Source organism: Camelus dromedarius, chromosome 7 (assembly GCF_036321535.1).
Source record: "Camelus dromedarius isolate mCamDro1 chromosome 7, mCamDro1.pat, whole genome shotgun sequence".
Taxonomy (NCBI): domain Eukaryota; kingdom Metazoa; phylum Chordata; class Mammalia; order Artiodactyla; family Camelidae; genus Camelus; species Camelus dromedarius.
The window spans coordinates 44,820,821-44,839,771 of record NC_087442.1 but is presented as its reverse complement, the minus strand read 5'-3'; the positions used below and the strand labels follow the sequence as shown (position 1 = coordinate 44,839,771).

General features: G+C 37.5%; 1 protein-coding gene and 1 non-coding gene across 2 annotated transcripts in view; one reads left to right on the top strand and one right to left on the bottom strand.

The window, feature by feature from the left end:
• SPMIP4 (sperm microtubule inner protein 4) overlaps positions 1-14,132 on the bottom strand; it is a 38,218-nt gene extending 24,086 nt beyond the window's left edge. Inside the window, exons 1-2 of the mRNA XM_031455070.2 lie at positions 13,999-14,132; positions 3,681-3,857 (exon numbers count right to left, since the gene is read on the bottom strand). Coding sequence (XP_031310930.1) covers positions 3,681-3,857; positions 13,999-14,132 — 311 coding nt within the window. The remainder of the gene's footprint in view (positions 1-3,680; positions 3,858-13,998) is intronic.
• Positions 14,133-18,878: 4,746 nt separating this feature from the next.
• TRNAT-AGU (transfer RNA threonine (anticodon AGU)) lies at positions 18,879-18,951 on the top strand. Its single transcript has one exon. It is a non-coding gene; the product is annotated as a tRNA-Thr (tRNA).

The following is an 18,951-nucleotide window of genomic DNA, read 5'->3' as shown; positions in this document are numbered from 1 at the left end:
TCACCATTGCCTAGGTGATGCTGATGTTGCTGGTCCATGGACAACACGTTGAGTTTTCTCATTTTTTTTAATCTATGTAATCACTCCTTGTATAATAGTCTATTGTCTAAGCATCTTGTCTTTTATTAGAGTCACATACTTATTTCATCCTTTTATAGGGAGTCTATTTTTGTTTCCTGGGCTATGTTGTTTTCCAGACTGGTTTCTTCATGTGTGGTTTTTTTTACATGTCATATTTTTTCTTTTCCCTTCCTGGATTACAAAGTTGCCTTGCCATTTGTCCTCAAATTACATGTGTTTAATTGGGAAGCTCTATCTAAACCCAGCTATTTGCTATGATATAGTGTGGGTGAATTGTCCTTGATTCTGTCGTCTGAAATGAGTTCGCTTTTCTGTCTGTGCTACAAGCTTGATGACTGAATACTATTCCTTCTTTTGTCTTCGGTCTGATGAGATGGAGGTGGCAGAGAGGAAGGGCTCACATAGAGCCTGGGCATCTTGGGTACTACTGTCTAAGATCCCATTAACATCCTCTACAGGGAGCGCTCCTTCCAGTTAGGGAAGTACCCATACCCATGTGCTTCTGCTCATTCCCTGAAGTCAATGCAGCATTCTGGAAGAGCACATGTTCTGCAGAACTTTGTTTCTCTTGAGATCTTGCTGTTTCAAAACAGAAGCTTCAACTCTTGAGGCTTTTTTTCTTTTCTAATATTGTTACCTATTTAATCTTTTACTCTTCTCTCCAAATTGAAGAATTAGCAGGATTTTGTAGACTCACCTTGCCTCAATATGCATTTGGAATACAGGGGTGGGGTCAGGTATAATGCCTCTCACCCACTAGTTTGGCTTCCCCCTGTACCCCCAACACTTTCAGGGAGAGTTTGGAAATAAGTGTGGGTGCTTTTATTTTGTTTGCCACAATGAATGCAAGATGCTACTGGTATTGATAGGTAAGGGGCCAGAGATGCTAAAATATCTTTCAAAACGTGGGACAAAAATGCCCAAAATGCCATTTTGAGAAACATTTAGTTTGGGACTAGAATAAACTACATAGATTTTCTTTCCTTGGCACATTAAAATTAGTGGCATAAAGTCGTTCTCATTTTCTTATTTAGGGGCTGCTGGTAAATTTTGTATTTGTTTCATTTTTTTAAGCAATAGGGAAGGGATATTTTGTGATTTTGCTTCATATGGTCATATTAATCTTCAAGTATTATTATGGCTACTGCTACTGCTACTACTACTACCACTACCACTACCACTACTATCATCATTAATAAACAGTACCAGTTACCAGGAATTTCAGAGTATTCATTAGTTCACAGAATACTATAGATCTACTTTACAGCTTTTTAACATTTGACAGTATGTTACAGGAAGAATCCATTTCCCCTTTTTCTTAGACAAAGTAAAAATTATGCTACTTCACCAAATTTATAAAAACAAGTCTCTATGGAAGTGAAAACTAAGTTATAAATTTTCATTACTTTGTGATTTCATTCTTCTAGTGAATGGATGCTGAATTAGATGACTTCTGACTTCATTTAGAATGTCTAAACCTTGCACATTCTGGTTAAGTAGATATTGCTAATGTTCCTTTAAAAGAGTTTTACTTAGTTACGTCAAAAAGTGTCAAAGGGACAGTGATTTCCCACACAACATGATGCTGACATTGCACTGGAACACATATATAAATATATATACAATTATATTTCCTTTAGTAAGCCATGCTTTTTTAACTTCTTAAATTCAGATGACATATTGTAGGACGTCTCACCTAGACATTTTCCTAAGGAGTAAAACTTTCAATTCCCAAAGTCATATGACTGGAGGGTTGATGAGGCAAAGGAGTGATTCTGTTCCCGCAGGGAGTGGGGTGAGTGTGGCACCACAACACCTCTCCAAAAATCTCCCCCAGGGAAGGTGGTAGGATGTGGTTATGAGAACAAGCTTTTACATGGGCCAGATGAGGCTTAGAGAGCTAGAAAATATTCTGTTCTTTGGTTTAAAAGGTTCTTCTTGGGGGAGAAAGAAAAATATTATGATAGAAGTTATTTCTTGTTGGGAAATAAGATAAAACCTATTCTGTAGCGGTTTGCCAAGTGATTTGCATTGTATCAGAAGATATTTGGATTTTGCCTTAAATATATTTTTAAGAGATAAATATGTCAAAATGATAATATTTAACATAAAAGGGTGTGAAGAGACTGGAATACACTAAATTCTATTTTTGAGTTAGGGATGGCTGACATTCTAATTGGAATAAACATTTCCTCTTCCAGTGTCCTAGAGCTGCATTAAGTAAGACACTAACAGAAACCTCTCACTTCAAGCTAGATTTTCTTTAAGAAGCTAGTCTTTGGTTTTCTTTTTTATACACTGGAATTCTGTGAGTATTCTTCTAATTCTTTTAGAATATTGTGCATTTTTTTAATATACAAGTTTCAGGGACCAGAGCTGTAAACTCCATAAGGAACTATACCACTAATCTCTAAAACAATGTTTGCTATATTCAAATTACTGAATAGACAAAGGAATAGCTAGAGTAAATGAATGAATGAACAGATGAAAAGAACATGGGCTTTGAGTCAAATAAACCTGGACTCAAATCCTTGTTCTGAAACTTCATAACTGTCTGACCCAAGGAAAGGTAGAGTCTCTTGGATCTCTATTTATTGCAAAACCAGGATAACAACATCCAGTTTACAAAGATATTATAAGTTTGTACTATATTAGAAAGTAAGTTCCATTAGAGTGGGGCTTACACAAATCTGCTGGATGAATTAGTGAACTCGAGGTCCTCACTATCTATAATGTGTTGATACTTGCATCTTTTCAGTTGGACGGAGAGGCCTTTTCATTTGTTCGCTTTTCATTGCTTCACAGAGGCTTTCATAAGGCTGCCACATGATTGTATTGTAACTGATTTTCTCTCTAGCTGCAGCTTGTCTTTCCTGATTTATTTCTTTGAACTACTTTAGGACAAAAAACTAGAAAAAGTTAGCTAGATTGTTAGTAAACTAAGTAACCAGGATTGTTATATAAAGCAGTAGTAAGTAGGCTCTGTATGAAGGTCTGATAGATTTTGCTTTGAGTAAATTTCATGCCTTTTAGTAAATAGTTAATGTGGCATTTAATTTGCTGCTCAAATTTTTTTTGCCTTCTCTTCAGATTTAACCTGTATTTTGAATAAAGTTGCTGAAAGAGTAGGTTTAAGGTTTATAAATGACAACTGAAATATTTTAATACTTGAAAATAGTGCCTAACAGACTCTGATGACTATAGACTGATAAACAAATTAGAAATCAAAATTTCCAAAAATCAGGAACATCGGTACAAATTAGGCCAGCTATTTGCTAAAGCAAAAAAATTAATTTACTCTCTCTCAGGAACATTCCCATTTAGGTTTAGGTAAAATGTGATTAGCAGGGGAATTAAATGAATCAAAATTTCTGATCACACACTTAAACATCTTTAAAGAAAGCAAAAACACCTATAGCATTTTTTTTTACTGGCTTGATAATTAGAAATTATATAATTAGTTTTCCTATCTGTGTCCTTTCATAAATAGTAAGAGAAATAAGTTTGGAAATAGATTTAAGTTAACAAAAGACGCATAAAAGAAATAGAGAGAACTGAATAATAAAGACCTCTATGTGAGGGGTGGAAAGTTTATTTACCTTGCCCAGGTTTCTCCGCCAAATCCATAATGCTGATGTCCTTTGCCCATGACACGAGGAGGTTCACATTTTGGCCTGTGTTCCTCAGGAAGTGAAATGGGTATCACCCCACCATATTCCCTTTCAGTGCCCCAGGGGAGCCTACATCGTTGGAGCGACTCCCTTAATTCCTGATATCTGTGAAAAAAAAGAGACTCTTGAAATAGCTTCAGCATGGAATGCTATGGTCTGAATGCTTGCATCCCTCCAAATTCATACATTTAAATCCTAATGCCAGATGTGATGGTGTAAGAAGGAGAAGCCTTCATGAATGAGATGAATGCTCTTATAAGAGAGACTCCAGAGATCCTGCTCGCCCCTTCCAGCATGTGAGGATACAGCGAGAAGGTGATGTCTATGAACCAGGAAGAGGGCCCTCACAGGAACACAACTGTACTGGTGCTGTGATCCTGGACTTCCAGCCTCTAGAACTATGAGAAATAAATGTTTGTTAGTTATAAGCTACCCAGTCTGTGGTATTTTTTTTAAAGCAGTGTGAATGGACCAAGACAAACAACTAAAATCCCTGTATTTTTAACTGTTTGAAGAACAGTCAAACTGTTTTCCACAGTGGCTGCATCAATTTACATTCCCACCAGCAATGTACAAAGGTTCCAGTTTCTTCACACTCTTGCTAACACTTGTTTATATGATTATTTTTTAAAATCATAGCCATTCTAGAAGGTGTTAAGTGGTATTGCATTATGGTTTTGATTTGCATTTCCTTAATGACTAATGAATGATGTTGAGCATCTTTTCCTGTGCTTATTGGCCATTTGTATATCATCTTTAGAAAAATGTCTATTCAGGTCCTTTGCCATTTTAATAATTGGGTTGTCTCACTTGTTGACATATATGCATCCAATATAGGACCACCTAAATAATATAAAACAAAATACTAACAGATATAAATGGAGAAATTGATGAGGACACAATAATATTGGAGACTTTAACACCCCATTTACATCATTGGACAGATCTTCCAGACAGAAAATCAATAAGCAACAGAGATACTAAATGACACAATAGAACAGTTGGACTTGGTTGATATTTTTAGGACATTATATGCCCCCTAAAACAGAATATACATTCTTTTCAAGTGCGCATTGAACATTCTCTAGGATAGACCACATACTCGAACATGAAAGAAGCTCCAACAAATTTAAGAGGACAGAAATTATTTCAAGCATCTTTTCTGACTATGAAGGTATAAAACTAGAAATCAACCATAGAAAAACAAACAAGAAAAAATTGACTGCATGGAGACTAAACAACATGCTACTAAAGAACCAATGGGTCAACAATGAAATCAAAAAAGAAATTAAAAAATAGCTTGAAACAAATGACAATGAAAACACAACCACACAAAATCTATGGGATGCAGCAAAAGCAGTCCTAAGAAGGAAGTTCACTTCGATACAGGGCTTCCTCAAAAAACAAGAACAATCGCAAGTAAACAACCTAACCTACCACCTAAAAGAATTAGAAAAAGAAGAACAAACAAAACCTCAAGTCAGCAGAGGGAAAGAAATAATAAAGATCAGAGAGGAAATAAACAAAATAGAGATTTACAAAACAGTAGGAAAAAATCAATCAAACCAAGAGCTGTTTTTTTGAAAGAGTAAAGAAAATTGACAAACCTCTGGCCAGGCTCACCAAGAAGGAAAGAAGACATAAATAAACAGAACAAGAAATGAAAATGTGGGAATTATAACCAACATCACAGAAAAACAAAAAACCATAAGAGAATACTATGAACAACTGTAAGGCAACAAATTGGACAACCTAGAAGAAATGGACAAGTTTCTAGAAACATACAGTCCACCAAAACTGAATCAAGAGAAATAGATTTGAACAGACTGACCACTAGAAGTGAAATAGAATCAGCAATAAAAAAACCTCCCTGAAACAAAAGTCCTGGACCAGATGGCTTCACTGAGGAATTCTACCAAACATATAAAGAAGAACTCATACCAATCTTCTCAAATTCTTCCAAAAGACTGAAGAGGGAATATTCCCAAACTCATTCTATGAAGCCACCATCACCCTGATACCAAAACCAGACAAAGACACTACCAAAAAAGAAAATTATAGGCAAATATCATTGATGAACATAGATACAAAAATCCTCAATAAAATATTAGCAGACAGAATCCAGCAACATATAAAAAAGATCATGCACCATGATCAAGTTGGATCATCCAAGGGACACCAGATGGTTCAACATATGCAAATCAATCAGTGTGAAACACTGTATCAACAAAAGAAAGGACAAAAATCACATAATCATCTCAAGAGATGCAGAAAAGGCATTTGATAAAATTCTACACCCATGGATGATAAATAACTCTTACCAAAGTGGGTATAGAGGGAACGTATCTCAACATAATAAAAGCTACTTATGACAAACCCACACCCAGCATAATACTTAACGTGAAAATCTGAAAGCCTTCCCACTAAAATCTGTAACAAGACAAGGATGCCCACTCTCACCACTTCTATTCAACATAGTCTTGGAAGTCCTAGCCACAGAAATCAGGCAAGAAAAAAAAATAAAAGGGATCCAAATTGGAAGAGAAGAGATAAAATTGTCACTATATGTGTATGGCATGATATTATATATAGAAAACCCTAAAGGCTCCACATAAAAACTACTAGAGCTGATAAAAGAATTCAGCATGGTAGCAGGATACAAGATTAACATACAAAAATCAGTTGCACTTCTTTACACTAACAATGAAATATCAGAAAAAGAGTAAAGAAACAATTCCCTTTAAAATCACATTCCAAACAATAAAATACTTAGGAATAAATCTGACCAAGGAGGTGAAAGATTTATCACAGAGAAATACAAAACACTGATTAAGGAAATTAAAGATAACTTAAAGAAATGGGATGATATCCTATGCTCTTGGATCGGAAGAATTAATATTGTTAAGATGGCCATACTGCCCAAGGCAATCTACAGATTTAATGCCATCCCAATCAAATTACCCATGACATTTTCACAGAACTAGAACAAATAATCCTAAAATTTATATGGAATCATGAAAGACCTAGAATTGCCAAAGTAACACTGAAGAAAAAGAATGAAGCTGGAATGGACCCTCTCTGATTTCAAACAGTGCTGCAGAGCTACAGTAACAAAAACAGCATGGTATTGGTACAAAAACAGACATATGGATCAGTGGAGCAGAATGGAGAGCCCAGAAGTTAACCCACACACTTACGGTCAATTAATCTTCAACAAAGGAGGAAAGAATATACAACGGAGAAAAGAAAGTCTCTGCAGAGTGGTGTTGGGAAAACTGAGCAGCCACATGTAAATCAAGGAAGTGGAAAACACCTTCACACCATACACAAAAATAAACTCAAAGTGGCTTAAAGACTTAAACATGAGACAAAACACTCTAAACTTCCTAGGAGAAAACACAAGCAAAACATTTTATGACATAAATCTTAGCAATGTTCTCCTAGGGCAGTCTACCAAGGCAATAGAAATAAAAGCAGAAATGAACAAATGGGACATAATTGAACTTATGAGCTTTTGCATAGCAAAGGAAACCATAAGCAAAATAAAAAGACAACCTACAGAATGGGAGAAAATATTTACAAATGACGCAACTGACAAGAGTTTAATTTCCAGAATATATAAACAGCCCATACAACTTAATAACAACAACAACAACAAAAAAAACACAGCCCAATCTAAAAACAGGCAGAAACCCTAAACAAGCAATTCTCCAGTGAAGACATACAAATGGCCAACAGGCACATGAACAAATGCTCAATGTTGCTAATTATCAGAGAAATGCAAATCAAAACTACAATGAAGTATCACCTCACACCAGTCAGAATGTCCATCATTAAAAAGTCCACAAATGATGAATGCTGGAGAGCGTGTGGAGAAAGGGAACATTTCTACATTGTTGGTAGGGATATAGTTTAGTGCAGCCATTGTGGAAAACAGTATGGAGATTCCTTAGAAAACTAAAAAATAGACCTATCATATGATCCAGCAATCCTACTCCTGGGCATATACCTGGAGGGGATTCTAATTTGAAAAGATACGTGCACCCAATGTTCATTGCAGCACTATTTACAATGGCCAAGACACGGAAATAACCTAAATGTTCATGGATAGATGACTGGATAAAGAAGTTGTGGTATATTTATACAATGAAATACTATTCAGTCATAAAAAAGAGTAAAATAATGCCATTTACAGCAACATGGATGGACCTGGAGATCATCATTCTAAGTGAAGTAAGCCAGAAAGAGGAAAAAAAAATACCATATATCACTCATATGTGGAATCTGAAAAAAAAACAAACAAACCACAAATGAACTTATTTACAAAACAGAAACAGGCTCACAGACATAGAAAACAAACTTATAGTTACCAGGGGGAAAGAGAATGGGAAGGGATAAACTGGGAGTTTGAGATTTGCAGATACTAACTACTATATATAAAATAGATAAACAACAAGTTTCTACTGTGAAGTGCAGGGAACTGTGTTCAATATCTTGTTGTAGCCTATAATGAAAAAGAATATGAAAAGGAATATATGTGTGTATATATGTATGACTGGAACATTATGCTGTACATCAGAAAGTGTACATCTTTTTTCAATTAAAAAAAAGAAAATGTTGTTAAAATAAAAATTGGGGTTGTCTTTTTTTTATTGAGGCATAAGAATTCTTTTATATTCTAGACATAAGTCCCTTATCATATATGATTTGCAAACATTTTCTCCTATTTTGTATGTTGCGTTTTATTTTGACAGTGTCCTTTGAAGCACAAGTTTTTTATTTTGATAAAGTCCAATTAATTTATTTTTTCTTTTGTTGCTCATTTTTGGTGTCTCATCTAAGAATACATTGCCAAATCTAAGATCACAAAACTCTTAAAAATATCTGGCTAAAGCTCTGTGTCCTAAGTAGGAAGGATTTAATGTCTTCCAATTTCCAGTAATGGCAGTCTGGATTATTTGGACTAGCCGTCCCACTGAAAACAACTAAAAATGCTGAGAAGGGAGTTTTGAGGTTGGTGAACACGTGGAGATGGGTGGAGAGCAGTGTCTTCAGAGAGCATGGAAGTTCTGTGCCCCATCCTACATACCTTGCCTTATGCATCTCTTCCATCTGGCTGTTCTTAAGTTATATCCTTTTATAATCAACCAGTAAACTATCACCAAGAAATGAACAGTACAATGTTCAAGAGAACAAAGAACATCGATTCATCACAATTTCCATAGCATAGCAAAAAGATGACATGTCATTGTAGACAAGGACTCTGACACAGTCACCACAGAATCCCCAGGATATAGCATGGTGCCCTGCAAATATATGGTGCTCAACAAATATTTATTGACTGGGTCATTTTTCTTGAGAGCAGACAATGACATGAAAATCTTAGAAAGGGAACCAATAGTACTTTGGGTTTAATTTTATTGGAGAAGTTGAATTCTATTTCTATTAGACTGTTTTAATTTGCCTAGAGAACACAAAACAGAACAAAACAAAATGCTGGGGGCGGGGGAAAGAAAAGCACCTTCTTGAAAGCAACTCATTGTTAACAAGACAGAAAGGGATACCAGGGCTCCATAAGAGGAAAAATAGGAATTCAAAGAGGTAAACAAGCACAGAAGCCACTTTTGCCCTTAGGGCAGTGCCATTTCTGGCAATTTCATTTTTGAATGGAATGAAGAACTAATACTTGTGATTATCTTATAATTGGAATGCATTATCTCATAAAGTCACTAGATAGGGGTTGGCAAACTATGGCCCATAGGCGAAATCTACCTATTGCTGTTTTTGTAAGAAAAATTTTATTGGAATGCAGTAATGACCATTTATTTATATACTGGTTATTGTCTATGGCTGTTTCACCCTGTAACAGCAGAGTTGAATAGTTTGACAGAGACTGTAAAGCCTGAAATATTTACTATCTGGTTCTTTACAGAAGTTTGCCAACCCCTGCACTAGAAGAATCTGGTGACCACTGATTTGGGGTGCTGTAGAAGGGATGTAGGCATTCGGCTCTCAGCTCTCTGAGGTATGATCTATGGCTATGATCAACAGACACAATTTGGGGGGCATGACAAGTGAAAAATATTTAAACGCATTTGATTAATGACAACCTAAGCTTTAATATCTAAGTTTTTAAAAGTTACATTTAAATTAGATGAGTCAATTTCTCAGCATCTGACCCTCATATATTACACTGTCCTAGGAAGATGAGCCAGTAGAATATGTTAATCAATCATTTGGGTTGGCATTTATTTGAAGCCAGTAAGTTGCAGGAAACCATTTAAAATAAAAGGTAAAGCAAAAAAAAAAAAGTCATATTTCTCTTTTATTTTAGGGTTTCACAGTTCCTTCCTTAGCTTTAATACTAGCAGCATTTACAGACGGAACTAACAAAATAAATATTGAAATTTTAGGATTAATAATTTTAAAGCTTAACTAATAGATGGCTCCATAACAAAGCAAATAATAAGTTGTTAGTGCTGCAATCTGTAGTCACATAAAATTAAGTGTTTACTTATTTTTGAGAAAGATATGTTCCCTATGGATGAACTAATATCTCACTTTAGAGTCACTTTACAGAATTTTGACTTGGGGGGGTTGAATTTAGCCAGTAATTATTAGAAGACATGACTAAAGGAAATCTCAGAACAAACATACTCTCATTCTTAGTTGACAGATAGCTAACAGTCAAAAAAAATGTTTTTGAGAATCAGAAGGCAATGGAATGAACCCAGAAACAAAATGAGAATTTATAATTAAATCTTAAGCTATTCTCAAGGCACTTCCTTAATTGACATGTTTGTTTTCTTAATGAGCTAGGAAACTTGCTAGAGGTAAGATGTCAACTGAATGGAAAAAGGAGGCAGGCATCTGTGATTTTGAATATCTGTACCTGCCATTCTTAAGTTTTCAATGGAAGAAATACAAAAGAATACCACCATTTATTAATATTTTAAAGGAGATCAATTAATTATACATAATAGTGACTAATATAGTTGTTCCAAAATATACCAGTGAAGAAAGTAACTGAAGTGTAAACATTAACTCGCCCTTGGTCAGTGAGCAAGCCAGAACCATAATCTTGGTTTTCTTACTGTTTTCAGTGCTTTCTGCTAGCTCAGTGGTTCTCAAAATAAGCTGAAAAACTTAAAATGCAGATTGCCTGGACCCATCTCAGACCTAGTGAGCTAGAATATCTACAGACAGAGCCCAGGAACTTGCATTTTCAGAACACTCCTCAGGTGATTTTGATGTACCTGGCTGACCGACCAATGCTAGGTAACAGTGGACTTAGACTATGTTGCCTATTCTGGAAAGAAAAAAAGTAGGTGGATGTGAGGAAATCATTTTCCATCTCTGTTTAAATTGTCAAGTTAGTTCAAAATGCATTATAGTACTTTAAAAAGGCATCCCTTTAAGTACATCCATGTTTAGAAAATTAAGCTGCTGAGAGGTAACATATGCTAGGACTTATGTTCATCCTTACCATTATGAAGGGTAATCCCTAAAAGCCAGGAGCTTTTCATTTTTCATTGTTTTGTTTTTGAGATATCTTGAGGTTTGAGTTGGGAGCCACAGACCCTGAACCTGGTCTGAAGAAGTAAGCCTTAGCTCTGATAGAGGAGAGTTACCAATACTATCCTGAGGACACTTTCCAGAGCAGTTCAGAGGAATACCATTGAGAGGAAAAGGAACTTCTATTTTTTGCAGGCTGCCCAGCTGCTTTTCAAAACGCAGTTAAAAGGAGGGATTGAGAATACATGATCATCCTGGCTTCCCCATCTGGGGACTATGAAAGGAAAGAATTCACATGGAATAAAAGGAAAAGCAAATTTTATTTATTAGGAGCTAGGAACATGGTTGTACCCAGATATTGCTTCAAATAATATCTTATTAAAGCTTATAGGTGACTGAACATATGCTGTATTTAATTTTATAGTTAATGAAAAGCAATATTTTCTCAAAGATGTTTTGCTTAAACTTCATGCCATTTAAAGTGTTTTGGAGCCAATTACTAATCAACATATGACTATTTAGGAAGAGGGATTAAAATTTCAGTGAAGTGCCTTATATGAATGCTTTTCATGGAATAATGAATTCCATCAGATATGGCAGCCCTAAATTCCTACTCAGATCCTTTTTGGTCAAATATAAACACTTACATTGCTGCTTTTGAGCCAGAGACAACTGCTCACCCCCAGATCACATACAATCTGCTAAGGGTTTCCTCTGACTCCAGGGAAGCCCTGCCTAATCAGATGGTCCTTGGAGCTGAGTAGGAATTTAGGGCTGACAGCCGCTTGTGGGAATCAGGTAACAGTAGAAGAGGAGGTGCAGCAAGGACTGAGTCAGCTGAAAGGAGCTGAGCTCTTTTCCACAAATATGAAAATATTTCTTTTCATTAAGTAAAAATAGCAGTTTGCAAAAAAATATGTTGAATATGATCTTCAAATTTAAAAAAAAAGTGGAGAGGACACATATGGAGATTTTAACAATGGTTACTGTTTCTGGAAAAAGGAAGTACAGAGGTTTTCTTCCTTGTGTTTTTTTTTTTTTCACTTTTAAAAAAAACTGAGTTATAGTCAGTTTACAATGTTGTGTCAATTTCTGGTGTACAGCACAATTTTTCAGTCATACATGAATAACTTGTGCTTTAATTTCATAATTTTTCCTTCTGTTGTAAAAATGGAAAATTTGTTTTCTTTATGGATTTCCATGATGTCTAAAGTATTTATAAGGAGATAAGTGTTAGTTTTATAATTAAAGAAAAAAGATTTATTTTTATTTTTTCATATAAAGAGTATGTTTACAAATTCCATGAAAGTCTGATCAAGATGGTGAAAGCCTGGATGCAAGAAGAAAAAAGAGTAAAGTCTGTTCAGAACCAATGTTTCATCTGGCAAAGAGAACTCAGAGCCAAAAGAATCTTCAAAACTCTTGGAGGGCTGCTAGCATGGAGATTATGAATTATTCTTACTTTGAATTGCTTTAGAGGGAAAAACTAGGGTCAGCAGATGGAAGGAGGAAAAATTTTTTGAGTAGAAAGAAAATTATCCAACAATCAGGAGGATTAAAAAATGGAATGGACTGCTTGTGTGGTAATGATGTCGCATTTTGGGAGTATTTAAACTGAAGCTAGCTGACTTCTTGTCTGATTTCTTAAAGAAAGAATTAAAAAAAAGATTAAAATATTATTGACATATAACATTATATTAGTTTCAGATACTGAACATAATGATCCAATATTTGTTTATTTTGTGAAATGATCACAAGTCCAGTTAGCATCCACCACTATACAGTCACCAATTTTTTTTCTTGTAATGAGAACTTTTAAGATCTACTGTGTTAGCAACTTTCAAATATATAATGCAGTACTATTAACTATAGTCACCATGCTGTACATTACATCCCCATTACTTATTTATTTTGTGATTGGAAGTTTGTACCTTTCAGTCATCTTCTTAAATGAGAAAGAATTCTTAAAAGAGATACCTGAACAAGTGAAATCATAAAACAAACAAAAAGCAAGAAAACAACCACACAGGTGATTTTTCACCATCCAAGTGTTTTGAGATTTTTTTTCTCTCAAAATGAATCAAGTAAATACAATACAGAAAAGCTGGCACTAAGGTTTAAGAAAATTACTCTATACCTCTTACTTCATATATAAAATGGGGATAATAGTACTTACCTCATAGGGCTGTTGTAAATATTTAAAAAATTACATACAAAACATTTGGCACAGTGCCAACATATGGAAAAAGCTCAATAAATGTTAGATGCAATTTCAAACAATCTGTAATCAATGTGATACAGGAAATTTGGTAAAGCAAAAATTTACACAGCAACAATGAATAACAGATTTTGGGAGTATTTTTGAGCAGATGGTGTTAGAGGATGACAGGGAACCACTACACTACATTTTATGAAATAAAAAAAGTTTGATTAAAACATTAATTTGCAAATGAAGGAACTGATCACTCTAGAGTTCTAGAATATAGTGGATGAATTTGATGTCTGCCTTTTAAAAATACACACTAACTTACTTTTTACTTCTTACTTCTTATCAAGTTCCTAACAGACATGGACACTTCAACGTTTAGTTAATCGTCATGTTATGCCTTCCCTGTGATGTGATAAACACAAGCGCCCCTAACCAGATATGCTTTTTCTCATATACAGAAACATTCTAGCTAATATATTAAAACCCTTTTAAATTGTTTGCTTTCTCTATTTTTTGTTTTACCTGTCCTCTGAGGCAGTTGGGCGAACAGCTGTTTGTAGTGGAGTGTGCAATTCATTAGAGTAAAAGGTGTCTGACAAGATGTCAGCTCCTTCAAGCTCCCTGCAGTAGTAGGGCCTGCCGTGAATTACCTCCATGTTTCTTGGCTAAAAAGGCACAATCTGCAAAAGAAAAGGCGGACGCACTTGATTAAGGAGACAATTGACTTGGTCACTATCACACTGTTCTCCGTCAGGGCAGGCAGGAAACATGGTTTGTACTGCTAAATTGTACTGCTAATTCTGTGCAACACAATGCTGCACAGAAATCATGGGCTTACTTCCTCACAGAGAGCCTGTCTGTGGACCCTCAGGGGTCATGTCAGTAATAGAAACTGCAGTTCTATGGAAATGAATTTCAACGGAAGCAAATCCACAAAGTGAAAGATCTCAAGTAGAGTCTGAACACGACGTGGATGACTTGTTGGCCCATACAAGGCCTGCACCTTGCGGACATCGACTAAAATTCAATTCTTGCCTCCATTTTAACCGTAACTATTCAAGAAAACACAGCTGATCCCCCGCTCTGGTCTTTTTAAAAAAGCAGGTAGATTCCTCATCCGACAGAATCAACAGCTGTGCTTCTAAAGTCTTCAGGGATTCTGAACGAGAAGTTCTCTGTAGAGAGTGGAGAATCAGCGGCGAACCACCATGAGCCGGACCCACCCCTCCCTCGAACTTGTAGGGGGAAGCCGAGGACGCTCCTTCAGAGCCCGGCCCAGCTGTGCCTAAGGGGTTCGGACGCACCTGGGACATCAGCCTGGAAGTAGTCCGCGACCGACCGCGCCTCCCCTTCCCCTCCCCAGAGCTGGTTGGCCTCTGCGGGGCGTGAAATTCCGCCGCCGTCCGCACCTGCGGCCCGGGGAGCTTGCGTGCAGGTGCGGGTGAAGGAGAGAGAGGGTCGGCAGGCAGGCCAGGGGTGGGGTTGAGGGTGCCTGTGACGGCGACCGTGACCGTGGCACTAGGTAATGCATTCTTGCGGGGCGGCAGGCTTTGGGAGGCGGGCAAGGGGCGGCAGGCGGTTCCTAGAGGTTTCGGAAGAAGCAAGTCTACGAGAGAATTGAAATCGGATGGAAGGTGAGGAAAGGGAACGAAACGCCTACTTCCGGGGCGAAAAAAAGACTTCCGCTGCCCTAGGCCTTAGGCCCCGCCCCGCCCCGCCCCGCCCCCGGGCGCGCCCTGCCGGCCTTGTCTCTTTCTCCTTCGAGAGCTTCCGGTTCTAGAGCTGTTCCCGCCACCAGCGTTCTCAGTGTGGACTGGCGGTGGAGCAGTGCAGGGCCAGGGATACGGTGGTGAGGTGAGAGCCTCCGATTCGTCCCTGTTCCTTAACCCCCGACCCCATGGCCTAGTCAGGGCGGCCCCCGCAGACTCATCAAGTGCAGCCCCTGGATCCCGCCCGTCAGAGCCATGGCTCTTCCTGCCCTGTGTGGGCGCGGACATGGTACACGGACAGTCGACCTGCGGTTGGCCTACCCAATCTCCAGAGGCCCAGCCCCGCTTCCATTACCTCCGCTACCCGCCCCCTTCCTAGAAGAAGCGAGTGTGAACTACGTCTCTGCACCTACAGGGCCATGAATTTCTGAGAAGGCTGAGACCCGAGTCCCTGAGAAGGACCCAGATGTGGGAAGGTTTGCCTCCCGGAACACAGAAGGTAGGGGCCGAAATGACCACCTCCAGGAGGGAGTGTAACAGCGCCGTTCTTTGCCTGTTTTACAACGTTTTAATCAGCCCACTGGTGGGTGTTCCTTTTATGCTGTGCCTTCTAGGTGAGTGTGAGCTGACGCGAGGGAACGAAAGGTGAATTGGAGTAGGCAAGGTGGTAATTTTGCATTCCTGGTCTATTTCTTAGTTCCTGCACCTCTCCCCGACTCTTGCCATTATTACCCAGTAATCTTGGAAGAGTAGAATTTTCTGGAGACAAAGTTGTGAATTAAATGAAGTTTGACTTTCTCTTTGACTCCTTTTAACTTTTTTTTTTCCTTCTTGTAGCAGTCCATTTGAACCTTTTTGCTATTGCAGTGTTTTCAGGATCCCCCGTTAAATTATCTTGTCAGCTTAGTCCATTTTATGTAGCTAGCCTCCCAGTACTTTCCATACGCCACATTTTCCCCCATGCTTGACTTTATTCCAATTTCCTCACAGCCTGATTCTTCTGAGAGGTAAAAACTGAGTGTAATAGATTTAATCGGGGATATCTGATGAAGCTTGTGTCACTCGCCACGTATTAGTATGTATGGTGGATGGTTGTGATACCAGGAAAGTAGGGGCAACTCCAGGTTGATTGACCAGGATTTGTGGTGATAGCCTCTAGGTTCTTCCGAGTTTGAAATTTTATTTTAGGTCAAATGAGTGTAAAGAGTAGGAAAATGTAATTACTTAATTTTACCTTTGTTATTTTCAAGTAAAATTTACAGACAAGTGAAAATTTGTTGTCAGATCTTTGTAAAACAATTGTTCTCTTTGGAGATGCTTCTCCATCTGAAAGATTCTCAGGGATGTCAGGATTGGGTCTGTTTGTTTGACCAACACTCTTTAATCTAGGCTTTTATTTCTTAGATATATCATGGCCACAAGTGGGGTCAGTAACCTCAAGTCACCTTTCTACTTCTCCTGCAATGTTGACTTCTCTTCACTGTCTCATTTACCTTAATGTATTTGTTTGCTTTCTGCATTACTAGTACAGCAGGGAAGATGAAATTTGGAAGTGAAGAAAAAATGTATGTGCAGAATATTGTGTCTGGGTTAACAAAAATTCCAGACCACTAAAGCTAGACCTTTAACTATCAAGAAAAGAATAAGAAATATATAATAATGTAAAGCATGAATTAGACTTCTAACCTTTTTAAAGGATGCTATAGAGACCTTTAGCCAAGTGGCATTTGATAATAAATAAAGTAAATTAAATAAAATACGTTTTGAGAAACTTAGTACTTCTTGGCAGATATGAGTATTTTTATTTTTATTTTTCCAGTTTTATTGGTGTAATTGACATACAGCACTGTATGTTTAATGTATACAGCATAATGACTTGATATACATACTATGAAAATGAATAAAGGAAAAGCTCATTCAAAATGGAGTCAGGAAGCCGTGAGGGGGATCTTTCACACATGTACTACTCATTGCAGCTTAATTTACATACCCCAGCAGGAAGAAGGAAGATTTTCCTCTTGCTTAGAAATAACTGAGCCAATGAGATACCGTTGCAACTCAGCCAATGAAGAACTGCTACAACTCTGAAATCTCACTCCCCAGTGAACTTTCATACAAATAGCCCCTTCTAACTTCCTCCTTACTTCTGTAAGAGAACACTCCTTCTTTGTTTCCAAACTGGTTTGCTGTAGTTTCCATATCCTGAATTGCAGTTTGTCTGCTGTTCCCAAATAAACTTAATTTTGCTGGTTAAACCGTTACCTTTTTATTTTAAAGGTTGACATTACTTGGTGTCAGAAGGGGGATCTGAAGGAGATGAACCCCTGAAGAGCTAATGATCCCTGGAACCATGCATGGTACACACTTGATCCTCTTGTGCTTGCCACTTCCTTTTGGTTTGGTAAGTCTTCTCTCAGATTCAAGCTCCCTTTTTTTGATTGAGCTCTCTAACTTATTTGGGATCTGTGTTTGTTTTTGTGAAGGCTTTGACTTTTTGGTGAGTACTCATTTGTTTTCTGAACCTCTGAGTTTTTTTTTTTTTTTAAATCCCAATTCTCTAAATTCTCTCAAGAGGGTCCTTCTGGGACTATGACTGATTTTATGTTCAAAAACTATGGTCTCTTTTTATGCACATTTTTAACTAAATGGACCAACTTAACCAAAAATAATTTAAAAGTCCAGTGGTCATTATGGGGAACTTTCAACATCTCCAAACTTGTTTTTCTCAGAACTAAATAGAAAATCATGGCTCTAAAATTAAACAAACTGAAAGGATGCATATTTTAATTAGTACCTGGAGGCCTCTAAATGCATTCAAAATTCTAAAATCACCTCTTTACAAAATTTCATTTCTAAATTAACCAAACAAAAAATTGGAAAAAAAATTCCAGAAAGGCTTCTGAGGCCTCTTTTTCTTCCCCTCTGTTCTCTTTGTCTTCAGCACTATCTTCCTCTTTTCCTTCTGTACCATCCCCACCTCCTATACCCTTGTTTACTCATTCTAATCCTGTCGCTGAACTTCGCATTTCTCTCTGGGCCTCTCCCTGCCTCCCTCTCTCCTGAACCTACTAAAATCTGCTGCTTTAAAAAATCAGACCCTATGAGGATCCAAATGCTAAACCCTTAATTTCGCATGTTCTCTGGACTAAAGTTAAACTGTGAGCCACAGTCAAGGATTTTTGCAAGGTAACTGAGGATCCCCACAGGTTTGCTGAGGAATTTAATGTAGTCACTCAAACTTTTCTGGTTTCTGGTTTCTCTGACTTACATCAGCTAGTTCATATGCTTGTCGGTGAAGGCCAGGCCCAACACTGGATGAAAACTGCTAATTGGGGTTTTGCTGAGAAGGCTTTAGAATTACAACCTGGGGACAAAGAAACCTTTGCCTTTTTATTATATGATCATGCTCAGGGAATCGCCAGGTGACTCCATTTGGTATTTCCTAGGGCTTTCCCAAAGTCAGCTGATTGGAATAAGGTTCAAGCTTGTACCCAGAAGCCCAGTGAGCCTGTGCATGATTACCATAGCTGGCTCTAAATTGTCTTTAAAGAAAATTCTGGTCTCCCTTTCAATGTTGAATCCATTTGGGTAGCCTTTAACTCTGTGTTCATTAATAGGCCGAACCAGGATCTTTCTCTTTAGTTAAAATGACCAGGATGGAATGAGAAACTATGTCCATTGCAGATTTACTGGGGAGGGTATAGCTCAGTGGTAGAGTGTGTGCTTAGTATGCACAAGGTCGTGGGTTCAATCCCCAGTGCCTCCA